The following is a 17051-nucleotide window of genomic DNA, read 5'->3' as shown; positions in this document are numbered from 1 at the left end:
AAAGAAAAAAAATTATCAGATTTTTATGGTTCAAGTTCATTTTAAATTCTGCATGAAAGTGAAGTTGCGACAGTCTTTTCTTTCCTTTTGTGATGTATATCTGAGTGAAACGGCTTCTCGAACAAGAATAAATGTAGGGCGTGACTTGATTTTGTTCATGGGGAATTGATTGGATGGTTGTGGTTTGCTATTGGTGGATGTGATGTGAGTGACAGGTTGCCCCGCCCTCTTGCCAGTAAACGTCATCAGAGAAGAGATGCTGCAAGAGGGTTATTTAGCAAGTTATTTTGATGAAAGATTTTGAGGGTACATGAATTCTAAAAAAAATTATGTGCAGAGATAAGTCATTTATAATAAACACTGCAATATTCCTTAAAAAAAAAAAAAAAAGAAGAATTGTCAATTTTGATTTCATGGGGACTTTAAACTGTAACAATTCAGAAAGAACATGCTGAAGTTATACGAAGTCTAAAATAAGAATAATGTTTCTTTATTCGCCTCTGATTCCATGAAGAACCTTTCAAATTCATAGAACCTTTCATCACCTAAAAGGTTCTTTATAGTGGAAAAAAGGGCCTTTTGATTATTAAAATGTTCTTCACACTCAGAAAAAAAGGTTCTTATGAACTGTTCACTGATAAATGAAAAGCTGAGGGCAGCCAAAACACTTTGTAACATTCGTCAGCCAAATCATTAATTCAGCATTGAAAACTCAGACTTGTTGTGGTAAAATAAGGCATATTTTTATAGCCATTCTAGAATAATCTTAGGCATTACATTTCAACATGAATAAACAAAAACAGCGGATGTGGAAATATGATTCAAAAGACAAAATGCACACACACACAAAAGAAACAGAGTGGGCTACAGCACCAGAATACTAACCAATGCGTTTTATTCGGTTTACATTGCTAGATCTGACTATATAGATGAAAATAATAACTATTTTTAGCATGGTGGCTGCTATAGTGAATGCGAAACAAATGTTGGCAGCATGTTGCCGTGTGTACTCTTTCTCCACCCTGTGTGACTTTCACCGTCCTGTGAAGACCACAGAGTTTACATTCAGTGCGGTGCTTTTTACATAAACACCCCGTTTGTGGCATCGCTTTGATTAGGAGGAGTACCCCAAATCACATTAAAACTTCATTTGTCCTCCGTTTGTTTGTTTGGAGATGTGAACACAAGAAGCACCATAAGCCACTGGCGTGCCACGCCAACATTTGTTTATGCATGAGAAAAACACCCAAACACCATCCAAAACACCACCTTCAGTGCTTCCATCACCACCATCATTAACTGTTTTTCTGTTTGGGGGATTTTTGTTCCAGTCAACAACAGCTGACTCCCTTTGACCTGCGGGACAAACGGGTCAGGGGCGTTAGTTCGGAAGGCCTTGTTGTCATCCGAGTAACTCCTTGGTTTTAGTGGCCAGCTGTTTGTCAATGTCTGCCACATAACCGTCTGCCATTTGTTGAACCTGGTGATATTGGACAGAACAAATATATATTGTGATAAGTTATACATATTTACTTTACAATATTCACACATTTACAAGTTCACGTAACTGCAAAAAATACAGTGTGGATAGTTATTTATTTGTTATACACAACAATAATTATTAATAATATTATAATAATATTATTATTAATACTACTACTACTGATAATAATGTTTTATTATTTATTAGTACTATTACTAATGACAATACTTTCAAGTGTTGATAAATTACAATATTATTAATAGTTTTTAAAGTTTGTGTTTTTATATATATATATATATATATATATATATATATAGTTTTGTGTTTTTATACACATATTGTGTTTTTATATATATATATATATATATATATATATATATATATATATATATATATATATATATATATATATATATATATATATATACACATACATATATACATATATATATATATATATATATATATATATATATATGTGTGTGTGTGTGTGTGTGTGTGTGTACACACATTATATATTTACAAACACTTATGTTAGATGCAAATAATCGATTTGACAGCACTATTATTTATCAATAAAAACTATTATTAATAATATTGTAATTTATTATTAATACTACTACTACTACTACTAATACAACTAATAATAATAATAATAATAATAATAATAATAATAATGAAAAAATATTATATTACTTTTATTTATTATTATTAAAATAAGTAATACTGCTTCCACTACTGCTACTACTACTACTAATTCATAATTTTTATTTATTAAACACTGGTGAATTTCTGTCATTTTGTTATTCTACAACAGTACTTTCAAATTAATATTTATTTATTATTAATAAAAACTATTATTATTTTATTAAAACTTATTATAAAACGTATTATTTTATTATTAATACTACTACTACTACTACTACTACTAATAATAATAATACTAATTTATTATATTTATTTATTAAACACTGGTGTCTTTATTAAATTTCTGTCACTTTGTTGTTATTCTACAACAGTACTTTCAAATTAATATTTATTTATTAATAATAAAAAATATATTATTTGTATTATTTATTATTAATTCTACTACTATTAATAATAATAATAATAATTTCTGTAATTTTGTTGTTATTCTACTACACTTTCTAAATACTTCATCACTACTCCAACTGATAAATCCAAACAACATTTTCTATTGATCCTCGTTTGTATGACCTGTTTTTCGATCAAGTGAATGGTATCATCAGAGACGCCTTCTTTGGATTTCTTCACTTGACTGATGGCATTGGACCGTACTCTCCTCAGCGAGTCCTTGGCCTTGTTACTGAACTGCTTCGCCAGTTTCACCAGATTCTCCCGGTGTTCTCGCGTCACCCTGGCAGACAAATATACGGTTAAACTAACTCGGTACATGACTCATTTTAGAGCATAATAATTTTCTGAAGATCAGACTTATATTTTTAGTCCAAATGACGGCAAGAGAAAATCTGATTGTCCAGACAGTTATTTACACTTTGATATTATGATGCTTATGATAGACAATGTATGTTTATGATACGGTTTCAAGCCAGAAACAGCTACAATCTGTTTTTTTAAAACAAAACAAAAAAACTTTGACAATCAACAAACTGTTGTTCTCGCCCAAATTCTGATGTAGGTGTAGAAGTTTCCCCATCTTATAATTGCCATTTTGCTGCCAGCCATTTGCAAACAGTCCAAGAGTACTGTCTGTTTACTGCAAACAATGTTCATAATTACTGATTCCGAGCCAATCAAGCCTCCCGCTCTCTTTAGAAATGCAAATGCATGCGACGAGGCTGTGCTGATTACGGGCGAGACGTTCGGCCCCTCCATACACGCTGCCAGACAAGCACCTGCTGCTGTAGCTGTAGCGCGGCCTCGTAATCAAAGAGTTTTGTGGTTTGTAGAATGAAGGCCGTGCAGCGAGACTATTTGGCTTGGCAGGGAAAAGGAGCGGTGGTCAGAGATTGAAGACCACTGAGTTTTCTTCTTTGTATCAAATATAATAGAGTGTATGAAGTACAGAAGTGGAACATGAAAAATAACAATACAAAGTTACCTTAAACACTAACAGAACAGACAACAGATCCATTTTGAATACATACATATTTCAGATTTAAAGGAACAGGATACGATTGAAATGAAATAAGAAACATGAACTTCAAGAAAAGCATGCAACCCTTGCTAGAGTGTTCTGGCTGGTTGTAAGGAGTTCCTATGCAGTTGAAAGGTATTCTGGGTGGTTGTTAGGGTGTTACTATGCTAGATGATTTTTGCTAGTGATTGTTTACTGCCCCAAGTGAAAAGAGGCCCTCCTTCACCTTGATGGGGAAAAAGCTAAAACCTAAGCTGGTCTCCCACCCTGGTCAAGCAGGTTTTCAGCTGGTCTAGATGATCTCCCAGTCTGGTCAACTGAGAAGTGTGCAAAACCCCTCTAAAATTGTAATGTGCAATAGCAATTGCGAAGCTTGCCTTAAAGGATTAGTTACATTTTAAAATGAAAGTTACCCCAAGATTTACTCACCTTCAAGCCATCCTAGGTGTATATGACTTTCTTCTTTCTGATGAACACAATCGGAGTTATATTATTAAATATCCTGACGCATCAAAGCTTTATAATGGCAGTGAACGGGACCAACGAGTATGAAGCTCAAGAAAGTGCATCCATCCATCATAAACGTATTCCACACGGCTCCGGGGGGTTAATAAAGGCCTTCTGAAGTGAAGCGATGCATTTGTGTAAGAAAAATATCCATATTTAACAAGTTATAAAGTAAAATATCTAGCTTCCGCCAGACTTCCTTCCATATTCAACTTACGAAGAAAGTGTAACTGACATTGTGTAGGACATAGCGTAAGTGTTTTGAACTGCAAGAGGTGTTACACTTTCTTCGTAAGTTGAATACTGAAGGCGGTATGGCAGAAGCTAGATATTTACTTTATAACTTAAATATGGATATTTTTCCTAAACAAACGCATCGCTTCGCTTCAGGAGGCCTTTATTAACCCCCCAGAGCCGTGTGAAGTACGTTTATAATGGATGGATGCACTTTCTTCAGCTCATACTCGTTGGTCCCGTTCACTGCCATTATAAAGCTTTGATGCGTCAGGATATGTATAATATATAACTCAGATTGTGTTCATCAGAAAGAAGAAAGTCATATACACCTAGGATGGCTTGAGGATGAGTAAATCTTGGTGTAATTTTCATTTTAAAGTGAACTAATCCTTTAAGATAAACAGACAAAAGACATTATAGCATTGGGAAAACAGCATTGAACAGACAAACAGGAAAAGAGTGAGAACAGAAGTGAAAGCAAACATAGCTTGAAGAAAGTGATGTTAAAAGGAAAGGTGAGAGTGGTCATGAGGATTCAGGCCCTGGGCAGTAATAAACTCACTTGGGAACAGGCACCCTGATGATGGTGCCCTCCACCTCTGGGTTGAGTCCCATGCTGCTGTCTTGCAAGGCACGGGTGACGGCTGTCGTGGCCTGAGGACACAATCACACAAACACACACATACACATCAGAGCTAATGACAGCCAGCTGGGCTTGCGGTACCTGCTGCAAACTTTCACGCACCCTTTGCATCTCTCCAGCCCTCATATCTCACTAGACCACCCCCTTCCAGATCAGTGGAGTACCCCGACCCTAGGCCCTTTGATCCAGAAGGAGCTGGGCAGCATCTCCCCATGATGGAGCTCCCCAGAGTGGGGTGGAGTATGTGCTGTAGGAAGCGCCGCGGGGCACTGTCAGCGCCAGATCCCGTGGGATGGAGCTGAGAGGTTGCAGTGCAGGGCATTGACCCACGTGACCCTGTGTCGGGGGTTTCTGCCTGTTCACCTTATAACCTATTACAACTCCTGTGGTTAGCCTGAGATTACACTCTGAACTTGTGTGCAGGCAGACTAGTATGTATACATTATGAGTATACATTTAAGCTGTTTGGAATACTAGTGTACTGCATACTGCACAGTATACAACTGATATATAAAACAATCTTAATTGGCCAAAGTCTGCAAAGCATTTTGTGCATCTTTATGTAGTTTTATCAGATATCGTCTTGTTAAGAGTGCACACAACAGTGCGAGCAAGTGATGTCTGATTAGCGAACAAATGATTCTTATGAACTGATTCTTTTTTATGAGCCATTAAAAAAGATTCACAAAACTCTCACTGAATTGTGTCATTTTTTTGGCCTTTAGCTTCGTGCAATTTATTTACTGGCTGGTTGTTCATGACAGTGTGTAAATAAGATATATATTCACAACAGAATTTTGTTGTATAAATTAATAATGGAATACTAAAAACATTGAAATATTTCACAGGAGTATTATTAATTATTGTTTAACAATTGAGATCTAAATGTAAAGTGGAATCATCTGTAAAGGAATCTTTGTTTGGAATGCCCATTGGAACTATAATCAACATAACATTTTACCTTTACACACACACACACACACACACACACACACACATTTTTTAAAGAAAGCTGTACACACATTCCTCTTATGTTAAATGCATTTCTTGTGAGGTCTGACTCAGTGACTCACAGCCGTTGTGTGCGTGTGATTCCTCTCTGAATGTCATCCATCATTATTTCCTGGTGGTTCAGAATTTTACGGTAAAACCAGTATTGTTCTGGTTAGGAAGTAAAAAACAAAACAAAAAAAAGTCCAGATACGCTCTGTACTTGTGATTTAAAAAAAAAACAAGAGAGTTCAAAGTCAGCTTGAGAAACTGTGGACTAAAAAAACACCACTTTCTTAATGATTCTGGATACCACACAGGCACACGGAGATCGAAAGCTAATGACTGCCGTCTGCACTACAACACACAACAGCCACTGGGGTTTCTCAACAAGACTGGACCTTCTCCGGCCCTTTAATGAATGAATGGAAAACAACGGCGTCTTCTCGAAGAGTGTGTAATGGATTCGAACAATCATGAAGCTGTTTACTTTCGGGCCAGGCCAGTCACCTCTGTGTTGTTTTTTGCAGGCCTGTTAGGTAATGGCCAGTTTTTCCTGACACCCTAAACGGCTGCATCTGGCATTATGGTCATCCGAGCATGAAAACTGGCCCCTTAATACTGTGCAGGGTCTTTTTTGTATTATATTAATATAGAGGTGATGAATAGAGGCAAATCCATTTGCAAATGGTTAATTATTACATCAATAACATAATGTGTCACCCCAACCACTGTTAACACAAGCAAAGTTAAATTTGGTCATATTTCTGGATTTATTACATTTATTACATGGACAATTGCAGCATTCAGCAGTTGTAATGACTACTTACAGTAACTGTATATTTCACTCTGTTTATGACCTGCAATGTAATGTTATGTAATGCAATGTAATAAATGAACATTGTAAAATGTATGGAGTGTTATTGATTGACTAATATGTTGTAATGGACTATTAACAGAAGATTTAAGTCAAAGCTACAAGTGAGATAAACATAACTTTGTTTAAATTTAAATATATAAATTAATATCTATTTATTAAGCAGCCATTTATCACCTTCAGGGTGCAACACCCCACTGCTTTGGTTTTGATCATCTTATCAAGGTGTATTTTGCAATAATGGCTGGCTGACTGTACATGATCCCTTACATGCTTTGGCTTGATGTCTCTAAGGATGGATGATGAAAGTAGATTGGTGGGTTTTAGAGCCACCAGGAAACCAGAGCCTTTGGTATTGAGTGGACATAGGCCAAGAGGAGAGAGCATTAATCTCATTAGGGTTATCTGAACATCACGCAAAAAGAGCTCGTATATATCAGCAGAGAGTGTGGTGACGGGAGAAGGAAGAGAGGAAAAACAGAAAGACAGCGTCTCATAATGTGTGGAGAGGCAAAAAAGACACAGAAAAGAGAGAGAGATATCACACATTAACTCAGGTCTAAGTTCCAGAGGGCACTTTGCGGTCATTTCCTGGCCTGACAGCTAACCACAGACTCTTGGCCTACGTTTCAATCGTTCTCCAAGAACAAAGGGCTTCCCCCAACAATCAATCAATTTCTCTGAAACCAGGCTGGAAAGAGTCCATCACACTCAGGTTTCAGAAGGAGAAAGAGTGTGTTTTTGGTGTGTGTGCTTGACTTTGCATGCAGCAGTATGAACTGAGAAGTTCTGCTAGGAAGCCATCTGTAGTTTGGTTCCATACCTCTGGGAAGCCAGTCATGTTGACCACAAGTAGCTGAGGAGACTTCATGGATATCTGGCCCAGCTGGTTGAGGGGAAATTTGCCATCCTTTGTGGTGACTATAATGTGGTCCAGCGCACCTGAACACATAACACAATCCTTTGTTAACCAGTGGTTTTCTCCACAATTATTCAGAGTTATTCAAAAAACGCATAGCAATAAACTTGCAATATGCCAGATAAAACACCATAAAGAATCATAATACCTACTTCTTACAAGACATGATAGGAAAAGTTATTTTTCTGTCCTCAATGAAAGCAAATCAGAAAATGACAAAATCACAAACAATTAGAGAAGATGTGATGTTTGATATACAGTTATTTGCCATGGGATACTGGAACAATGAAATTTCACTGTGGGTGGAGTTATCTAATGAGTCATGACAAAAATGGAAAACAAGCAACCAACAAGATGTCTTGTTGCTCAATGCTGCTGACAGTTCCAGCTAGTTTGAGGGGCATTCCTGCAGCTCGAAATGAAAGCATGGTGCTAGCAACACCAAGGTTGTGGGTTCGACTCCCAGGAAATGCATGTTTCTGAACTGAAGAATGTTGCAACTGTTTTTGTCCATACAATGAAAGTCACACCAAATCCCATTGTACATAAAAAAAAGCTGAAACATTCGTCAAAATATCCTCTTTTTATGTTCTACAGAAGAATGTCATACAAGTTTGAGGTTAAATTTTCATTCTTAGGTGAACTATCTCTTCGAGAAAAAAAAAAAAAAAAAAGGGAATAACTACTTTCACTCTGTCTGAGAACTAGACATTTGCCTGCATTCTGTATCTTTTCCCAACCTGTCTCAAAAAAATGAAAGGTTGCAAAAGAAGAGGCACCTTTGGATGACTGTTGTGACGACACGTCTCGCTCTCCTTGAGGGATGAAAGCACCCACTCCTTTCTCTCCAGACAGAAAACCAGAACATTTCGCCAGCATGTCTCCTTCCTTCATCTGCCTTACCTCACACAGCAATGTTTCTGTCTCCCACCCTTTGTCCCCGGTCTTACCTTACTTTATCCCACACTTCTGAGAGGCTGGAGAACAGCTGAGACGCACTGCACTGTACTTTGATCTTTCACGAGAGAACCTGCATGTGCCTTTTTGCCCAAAGAAAACACTCAAGAACTTCAAATTCTCTGTATATGTACCATTTTGTCAGTAACATCTAAGAAGATCACACTTTGCAAACCTTGAAAACCAGCTTCTTTCCAATTTCTGATGGGTTCAACAGTGCATAAGGGACTTTGAGCAAACTTCGACCAACATCTTGTCATAAGCAAAGGTATGGAGAGATCTGGCCCTGGAACCCACCTCAGATTATGTGTGTGCTACCTGGAAGCGTTCACATCTGCTAACGCTTCCATGGAACATATTGCTGTTTCCTCCACTAAAAAACCTTGAAGTTTAACAGGGAAGTTATTAGCCAAATGGGCTCTTCCTGGTCATGGTACCAATTGTTGCCCTTTCCATTTCAAGAACCTAAAGGTTAGTTAATATTCAGAAGCAAACTGGCTTGAGATTTACTTGCTTGCTGAAGAACCATCATATGATTGCTGTTTGAGTCTTCTGTTGGAACCACCGAACTCCTGTCCTTGAGATGAGGTGTTTGGAAAATACAAAAGTTTTTGTGAAGCAATGTCCTCTGACAGCAGATTTATCTGGAACAAGAGAATGTACATTTGCGGAGATCCAAGCACAAGCGGTCTATCCTACAGATGACAGACCGACAGGTCGTAATCCTCGTGTAGTGTGCCCAGACACTGGGTCACCACATTAATCCTGCACTCCGCAACCTCCTTCCCTCAGCCAAGGTGATTCTCCTGTCCTTCATAATCAACTTGCTGCTTGATTAAATCCAGATGATTCAATCATTTGCTTAAAAGAACGTCATGCCATCTCACTAACTTTCCATATGCGTTCCATGGAGCCAAGTCAATGCTGGATCAAGGAGTAGAGAGGGAAGGACTGGCAAAGGTCAGGAGGTGAAAGTGAAGACTCCACAACCACAAGTCCCAAATGCCCAACTGCTGGGTCTTTAGGGACTGGGCTGAGTGAACGGGGTCGACCTGGATGTACTTCAGGAAGTAGGATTGCAAACAAGGTGACCCCACCTTGTGGAACAATGGTCACGGCCAGAACATGTGCAAAGGTGGATCGCTGTGCATTGATCCCTCATGGGAGGACAAGGCAACACAATACTCTTTTAGCCTTGTGTAACCTCAGTGGCACTGATAATGTTGATCAGGGTTCTTAAACTCCAGTCCTGGAGGGCCAGTGTCCTGTTGAGTTTAGCTCTAACCCTAACCAAACACACCCAAACAAGCTAAAAAAGGTACTAAAGGTACTTTAAATTACATTAAAGTCTGCTGGAGTTGAAGAGCCCTGATGTAGATGACGTGGCACACCAGGGTTAAAGTCAATGACACCAAACACCATTGGGTCTTGTGTCTTGTAACTCAATGTGATGCACAAGGTTAGTGTATATACGAAAATGTGATCGTCTGGGGGAAGATTTTCAGTGAATAAAGCTTCTTATTGCTTCAGAAGTAATTTATTTTTGTGAATCAGTTCAAACTGTACGATTCACAACTCTGATTTAATTGTTTGTTCGCTTTATTTAAAAACAGTCCATGGAGGTCTCAATGTGGTATTTCATTTATTAAAACTTTTAAATAAAAAAAAAGAATTATAATAATTAAATATCATTCCTGTTTAGTGAAAAACTGCTTTCAAAGTAGTTTTATTTTTTATTCTTCCATTAAACATTTTGAATTCTGATTAAAAATAAAAGCTATATCAGAGCAAATACATAAATATAAAAAGTATAGTAGATATCATCAAAAGGCTAAAAATCTTTTTCATCCATTTAATTGTCTATCTTAACTGAATTTAAATTGTGGGGGCAGAACTGCAATTTGAAAAGTGGAATGAAATCCAAAATATATGGTATAACTCTGTTATAAAAATACATTTATTTTTTAAGAATAAACCAGTAAGTTTGGCACATGTGACCGAAACATTTGCTCTTTTTTTTTCTTTTTTTTTTTAGTAAATTTTGTTTTTTGTCTCGCATTTGATGTTTTTTCTTCTTTGGTGGAGTGTGCGGACTCTTTTGAAATGATTCATTATTTGGATCTTTTTGTCTACGCACCTCATTTGGACTTGTTTGAAGGCGCGGTGAGTTCCTGACTACTCTAAGAATAAACCACCCATAAACATATCAAAATACATTATCATACATCATCAAACATTAGATATATAATGCATTTTCCGGTATAATAAATAAAAGATATAATGAAATAAAAATGAAATGAAATATGATGGACATGCATGCTTTTAGAGTATTGAATTTGTTGAGAAGCAAATGTATTATACATATCAGTGAATAGATCAGTCAGAATTAATAATGTAATTCCTCTGTTGTGTGACTGTGTAGAATTATCACTTGCAATTCAGTCAATTCCACTTCCTGTCATTCTAATTCAAATTCTGGGAAATCTTGCCAATTCCAGTTCAACACTCTCCAAAATATAACTGAGCACTTATAAGAAATCTACTATAATATAATGAAATATGCATAATTTAAATGTTGCTTAGAAACAAATGTTATTTGTCAGAATAGTCACATTTCAGAATTTTTGAATGGCTTTCAAAGTGATCAAAGATGCAGCCAGGTGGTGTAGTAATAACATCCACCAGCAGGGGCTAACTACTCAAACCTTGACCCAAGCATCACAGCTTCGGGTTAAAGGGACAGAGTTGCCTGCGTGTCAATGTCTTGCTAGGTCCTGACCTGGTGATGTGCGAATGCTGAGGTTGCGGCTGAAATCGTCTTTCAGGGTAGTCAGAACAGCAGCCATGTCTTCTTTCACCTCCTCCAGGCTAATAATATCCTCCACCAATGCTGCCTTGATGTTCACTTTAGCTGTCTGCCCTTTTGCCTTTGCTAACATATTAAAAAAGCAACAAAGAAGAAAGAAACATTAATGTCTTCATCACTGATGGCTTCAAAAGAAGAGCAGGAGATAGAAATGAAAGACTGTGACCAGCATGCTGGCTGATTGTTTTAGCAATTACAAATGAAAGCAGGATTTGGAGGTCAGACAGGGAAAAGAGCGAATTTCTCCTCCCTTCATATGGGCTCAAAGCCCACTTGAGTGAAGCTAAACAAGCACTGCTACAGAAAACAAATACAACATCCACTCCTACCCCTATGCTGGACGTTCTTTGTTGTGGCTCTGTGAGGGATAAGTAGCCGCAGTCCTCCACTCACCTTTACTCTTCTTTGTGGCATAATGACGGGCATAATTCGGCAGAACCACGGGACAGCTCGCTTCAGGCAGAAAGGAGACTCTTGATCTAGTCACCAGCGGGGTCCTCACAACAGACGGCAGACATCTGCACAATACTGGCCGCAGGAGGTTCAGATGACTCAATGCCATGTCTGTGGTAACTATACTAAAAATTTGAAAGAAAATGATTTAATGCAAGGATGCTAAACATTCTGAGCAAATTTACATCAAATATAGATTTTGAGATCTGTTAAAAAAAACAAAAAAACTTTGGACATTGGCCACTGTCTGCCACCAGGGGGCGTCTCTAAATATAAAAAGACCAGTAGAGACATTTACACTAACATTCATTTAGCAGAGGCTTTATCCAAAACGACTTACAAAAGTGGAATACAACAAGCGATTCATCTTAAAGAAGCAATAACAGGAATGCAAAGTTTCAAACATTATCTAGAATAGTACAAGCTAGAACAGGGAGGGATTTAAAGGGATAGTTCAGCCAAAAATGAAAATTGTCATCATTTACTCACCCTCAAGTTGTTCCAAACTTGAATTTCTTTCTTCTACTGAACACAAAAGATGATATTTTGAAGAATGTCAGTAACCAATCAGTTGATGGGCTCCATTGAGTTCCATTGTATTTTTCAACTGTTTGGTTACCCATTTTCTTCAAAATATCTTCTTCTGTGTTTAGCAGATGAATGAAATTCAGGTTTGGAACAACTTGAGGGCGAGTAAATGATGACAGAATTTTTATTATTAGGTGAACTATACCATTAAGAAACTGTGAAAGCAGAGATAAAGCAGCAGAGACAGAGACAGGGAAGCACACAATTTTTTTTTTTTTTTTTTAAATCAAACAGTCAAAACTGAACTAAAAAGCATAGCAATAGTTTCTAAAATAGTGTCGTTGTTTTTGTACAAATACATCTAACAGCAAGTGGATAAATGACAAATCAGATAAAAATAAGATAAAAAAAAATTAAAATAAAAAAAGAAACATTTTTTTTAAACCTCCAAGTTAAAATGCATGTGCAAAGATCTCAGAAATGAACTCATTGTATTCATGTTGATTTTATACGGTTGAAAAAACATTCATGTCATTTTTAAAAAAAAAGTAAATTTAATGACTTGAAAAAAGTCACTCGTGTGGTGTAATTATCAAGTAAAAATGATTTTTTTATAATGTATAAATAATTTTATTATTAATTTTAGTATTTTTATTGTCATAAAAAGGTCAAATGATCTGATATTTTAAGACAGTTATGAGGGTCTGCAGGAGCTGTCAACATGATATTTCCTATTTAATGTTTTTTTCTGTAAGTTTCTGAATGTTGGTCAAACCACATGATTTGGCGGAGAAATGTTTTTCCAATGATTATACTATTTTAACCACTTCACTGCTTATTATAATAATAAAAAAAATGATGCCAAATTACAAGATTTTTTCCTCAAGAATTTCATCCTTTAAAAAATTAAAACCTTGAGGGTTTTTTATAATATATAGTATGATATTTATGTCACAAAAACATCAAAATGAATTTTAAACCAGAATTTTAAAACGTAAATGTATAATTAAAATAAGGTTTATTCAAGTCAATGCATTTATGTATTTTTGAATTTTTTTTTTTTTTTTAAAGATTGCATTTTGTTCCTATAGTATATATATATACACATTTAAAATATTAACAATCCATGTAAAAATTAACTCGTTTTTTTACATTTTCAGAAGAAATGTATGTGCAAACGTCACCATCACAACGTCATTTTAGCATGTTTTTATCATGTTGCGAGGGTGTTCTGGGTGGTTTCTTAGTTGGCTCATGTGAAAAAAAAAATCCACCCCCAAGTTTCTATGATATTAGTCCCTTGATATGTCTCAGGACTTTCCTTCAATGTAAGTTTATACATTTTCCAACTTGTTTATAGTCCGCCAGGTGAAAATTGTAAGTCTGATGGCTTAGAAAAGTAATAGCACAACTCCCTTCAAGCCACACGATTTGACGTATCATTCATGTCCGTAGCACAAACAGTGCTGAGTTTAATTCTCAGGGTTAGGGCAGTGGTCCTCAATCCTGGTCCTGGAGGTCCCCCAACACTGTCTCCTTAATCGAACACATCTGATTCAACTCATCAGCTCATTAGTGGAGACTCCAAGTCCTGCAACGTGTGTTGCCGGTGCTTTATTTCCCCACTGTTTAGTAGCATAAATCTTCAAACGGTGGTTGTTTATCAGCGTGGACTGTAACAACAGCGCAGGTGCTCTGGAAAGAGCTACCTCACGGGTTGCTTGCACCTCCGTCAGTGCTTCTTTGTTATGGCTAGTGTGAGGTATCCCACTAGTCAAAATACAGCCTGGCTTCTGCTTCTCCAAAGGACAGCGAATGAAAAAAGTTTGGCTGTGTGTTTTTACAGTTGCTGTGATAAAGATAACTCAATGGCACGGGTCTGATAGCAGCCACTACAGCTTTTCCCCAAACACGCACGAGCCGCGATTTTTATCAGCCCTTGATGATGCATGTTGCAGGTTCAATGGGAGTTGCAGCTGTTATGGTTAGATGCAGCTCAAAAAATTAAAAGCGTGACTCTTCTTGTCATCCTTAGGAGATGGGAGTTGTCCGACACGGGTGTTTTGGTCCACAGGGTGTGGATGGAGAAGAGCGGGTTTTAGAGGGGCCGTCAAGCAGAAAAACTATTGCACAGGTGGTCTGTGGGTTACAGTGCGCTGCCGTTTGATTTATACCGGTAGGAATGAGAGCGGTTGGCTTACCCTCATTGCGTGAGCTCACCTCATGAAAGAAATGTTTACAGTGTGAACTGTTAAAGTCCTTACTGTAAAAACTGAGACAGTGTAGCATAATCGGCTTGGTTGCGGTAATGTAAACCGGTGGTTGGGTTTCATGATGTATTGGCCACTGCTTTTACATCAGCGTAAAAGAGAGTGTGGCTCATAACTGACATTGTACAACTGTATTTCAAGCCTTTTTAATTTAATGGCATAGCTTTTAACCCCCCATTTTATCCGTTTGAACACATAAGAGGTGTTTAGCAGAAAAGTCATGATGCTCTTTTCCATACAAATTAAATGAATGGTAACCAAGGGTTGTTAAAGGGGTCTTATTATACTTTTTGACACGTTCAACTTTCTTTAGTGTGTAATGTTGCTGTTTAAGCATGAAAAAGGTGATTCTAAAGAGAGTTATTCTCTTATATCAGTGCGCACTGTTTCTGAACTCCCTGAAACGCCTCAAGTGTAGTCTTGAGTTGTCTGGTCCAGCCGAAAAATCAGAGCACAGTGAGTTTTTCAGAAGGAGGGGCTTCAAAGAGACAGGAACTAAACAGAGCGTTACTGACAGAATGGGAAGAGAGGTGCTGCTGCAACAATGTCAAAAATGTGAAAAATATGATGTTTGTTGAACATTCAAGCATGAAGATCCCAAAAAGAAAATCAAGACTTTGAAAAAGGCATAATAGGTCCCCCTTTAAAGGGATAATTCACCTAAAAATGTTCATTCTGTCATTATTTATAAAAAACAAACAAAGATATTTTGAAGAATGTTGGGCCTATTGACTTCCAAAACACAATTTTCAAAACAAAACAAAAAACTTTTATGTTCCACAGACGAACGAAAGTCATAAAGGTTTGAAAGCCATGAGGTTGACGACAGAATTTTATTTTTGAGCGAAGTACCCCTTTAACAACCTTAGGTCACCATTTACTTTAATTGTATGGAGAAGAGCAGCATGAACATTCTGCTAAACATCTTCTTGTGTGTTTAACTAAATGAAACATGAATAATTGAGGGTTAATAAAAATGACGTGATATTCCTTTTGTGTGAGCTTTAATTAAAAAGCCTTGAAATACAGGTGCTGCAAAAATGTCAAAACTTTTTTTTTAATTATGATATATAGCATGATATATTTATGTTCCAAAAATATCACTATGAATTTTAATTCAGAAATTAAAAACAAATTTATCATTTAAAAGGTTTATTCAAGTCATTGAATTTATGTACTGTATTCTTAATGTATATTTGAATAAATTAATTGTTATTAAACATTCTCTTTTTTTTTTTAAATAAATACATTTTTGTTTTTTAAAAAATATTTTAAATATATTTATAATATAATATAATAAATGAGGATGAATAAAAATGACATGATATATGCCTTTAATTATTATAGATCCATACTCTATAAAACTGGGTGAAGAGTGTTAATTTAACAAATGTTATATGATTTTAAAATTTAAAAAATTTCTAATGTATACTCAGTGCAATCAGTTTATTTTTCTATATAAAATCTATAGCTAATTAAATATGATTCTATTTCACATACAGTGATGAGAAATTAGGCGCTTTAAGTTTATGATCCATCATATATAAGAGGAAAGTGCCTAAAAGGGAACATTTAAAGAACAGAAGACTGTGTTAGTAAACGTGAAATAATTCTTCATATGGTAAGGCAACCTAAAACAACACTTTTGCCAATAATATATGAATATCATATTCTGAAACTAAAAAACGACAAAACATGCTTTACTTTGCCTTCCATTTATTTATGCCCTGTGTCATTAATAACAATGTTTCCAAGCTTTACCCAAGGAATAATTTACAAGGAATACGAATTTTCCATGATTTTTTTCAGCAGAGTCAAACTGTTGATTTTAACACAAGTGTGCATTACCACACACTGTAGTACATGACAAATGTACTCCAAGCATCTGTCAGCTAACGGAGACTGAAGTGAAACACAGCAGTGCCATGATGCTACTACTGGGCTACATTATGAGCAGTACAGAAATCAAACACACACATCGCTATTCGCTGCAAACACAAACAAACAGCGAGTACAAATACATTAAGCCATCTAATGTAATAAACAATACAAGTCTAATTCACACATACTTACTTGCCCTCACGTAGAAAAATGTGTCCTAGCAGGCATGGCTTGCAGTACAGTCACTTTTTGACAACATGAGCAGCTCAAGGGCACATGGCATCGCATTTTTGTGTTTTGCGTCATCAGAACATGCTGTTA

At 36.5% G+C, this 17051-nt stretch overlaps 1 protein-coding gene across 1 annotated transcript; it reads right to left on the bottom strand.

Annotated features, from left to right (window-relative positions):
* Window positions 1-860: 860 nt before the first annotated feature.
* mrrf (mitochondrial ribosome recycling factor) lies at window positions 861-17051 on the bottom strand. Its single transcript, XM_051908946.1, has 7 exons — window positions 16923-17051; window positions 11992-12176; window positions 11512-11664; window positions 7680-7798; window positions 4909-5000; window positions 2702-2861; window positions 861-1480 (listed from the first exon to the last, which is right to left on the bottom strand). Exons 2-7 carry the CDS (start codon window positions 12158-12160, stop codon window positions 1403-1405), a joined length of 771 nt encoding a protein of 256 aa, XP_051764906.1. The 5' UTR covers window positions 12161-12176; window positions 16923-17051; the 3' UTR covers window positions 861-1402.

This window comes from Ctenopharyngodon idella, chromosome 10 (genome assembly GCF_019924925.1).
Source record: "Ctenopharyngodon idella isolate HZGC_01 chromosome 10, HZGC01, whole genome shotgun sequence".
NCBI lineage: Eukaryota > Metazoa > Chordata > Actinopteri > Cypriniformes > Xenocyprididae > Ctenopharyngodon > Ctenopharyngodon idella.
Note: the sequence above shows the minus strand (reverse complement) of the source record. Positions and strands in the feature narration are given on the sequence as shown.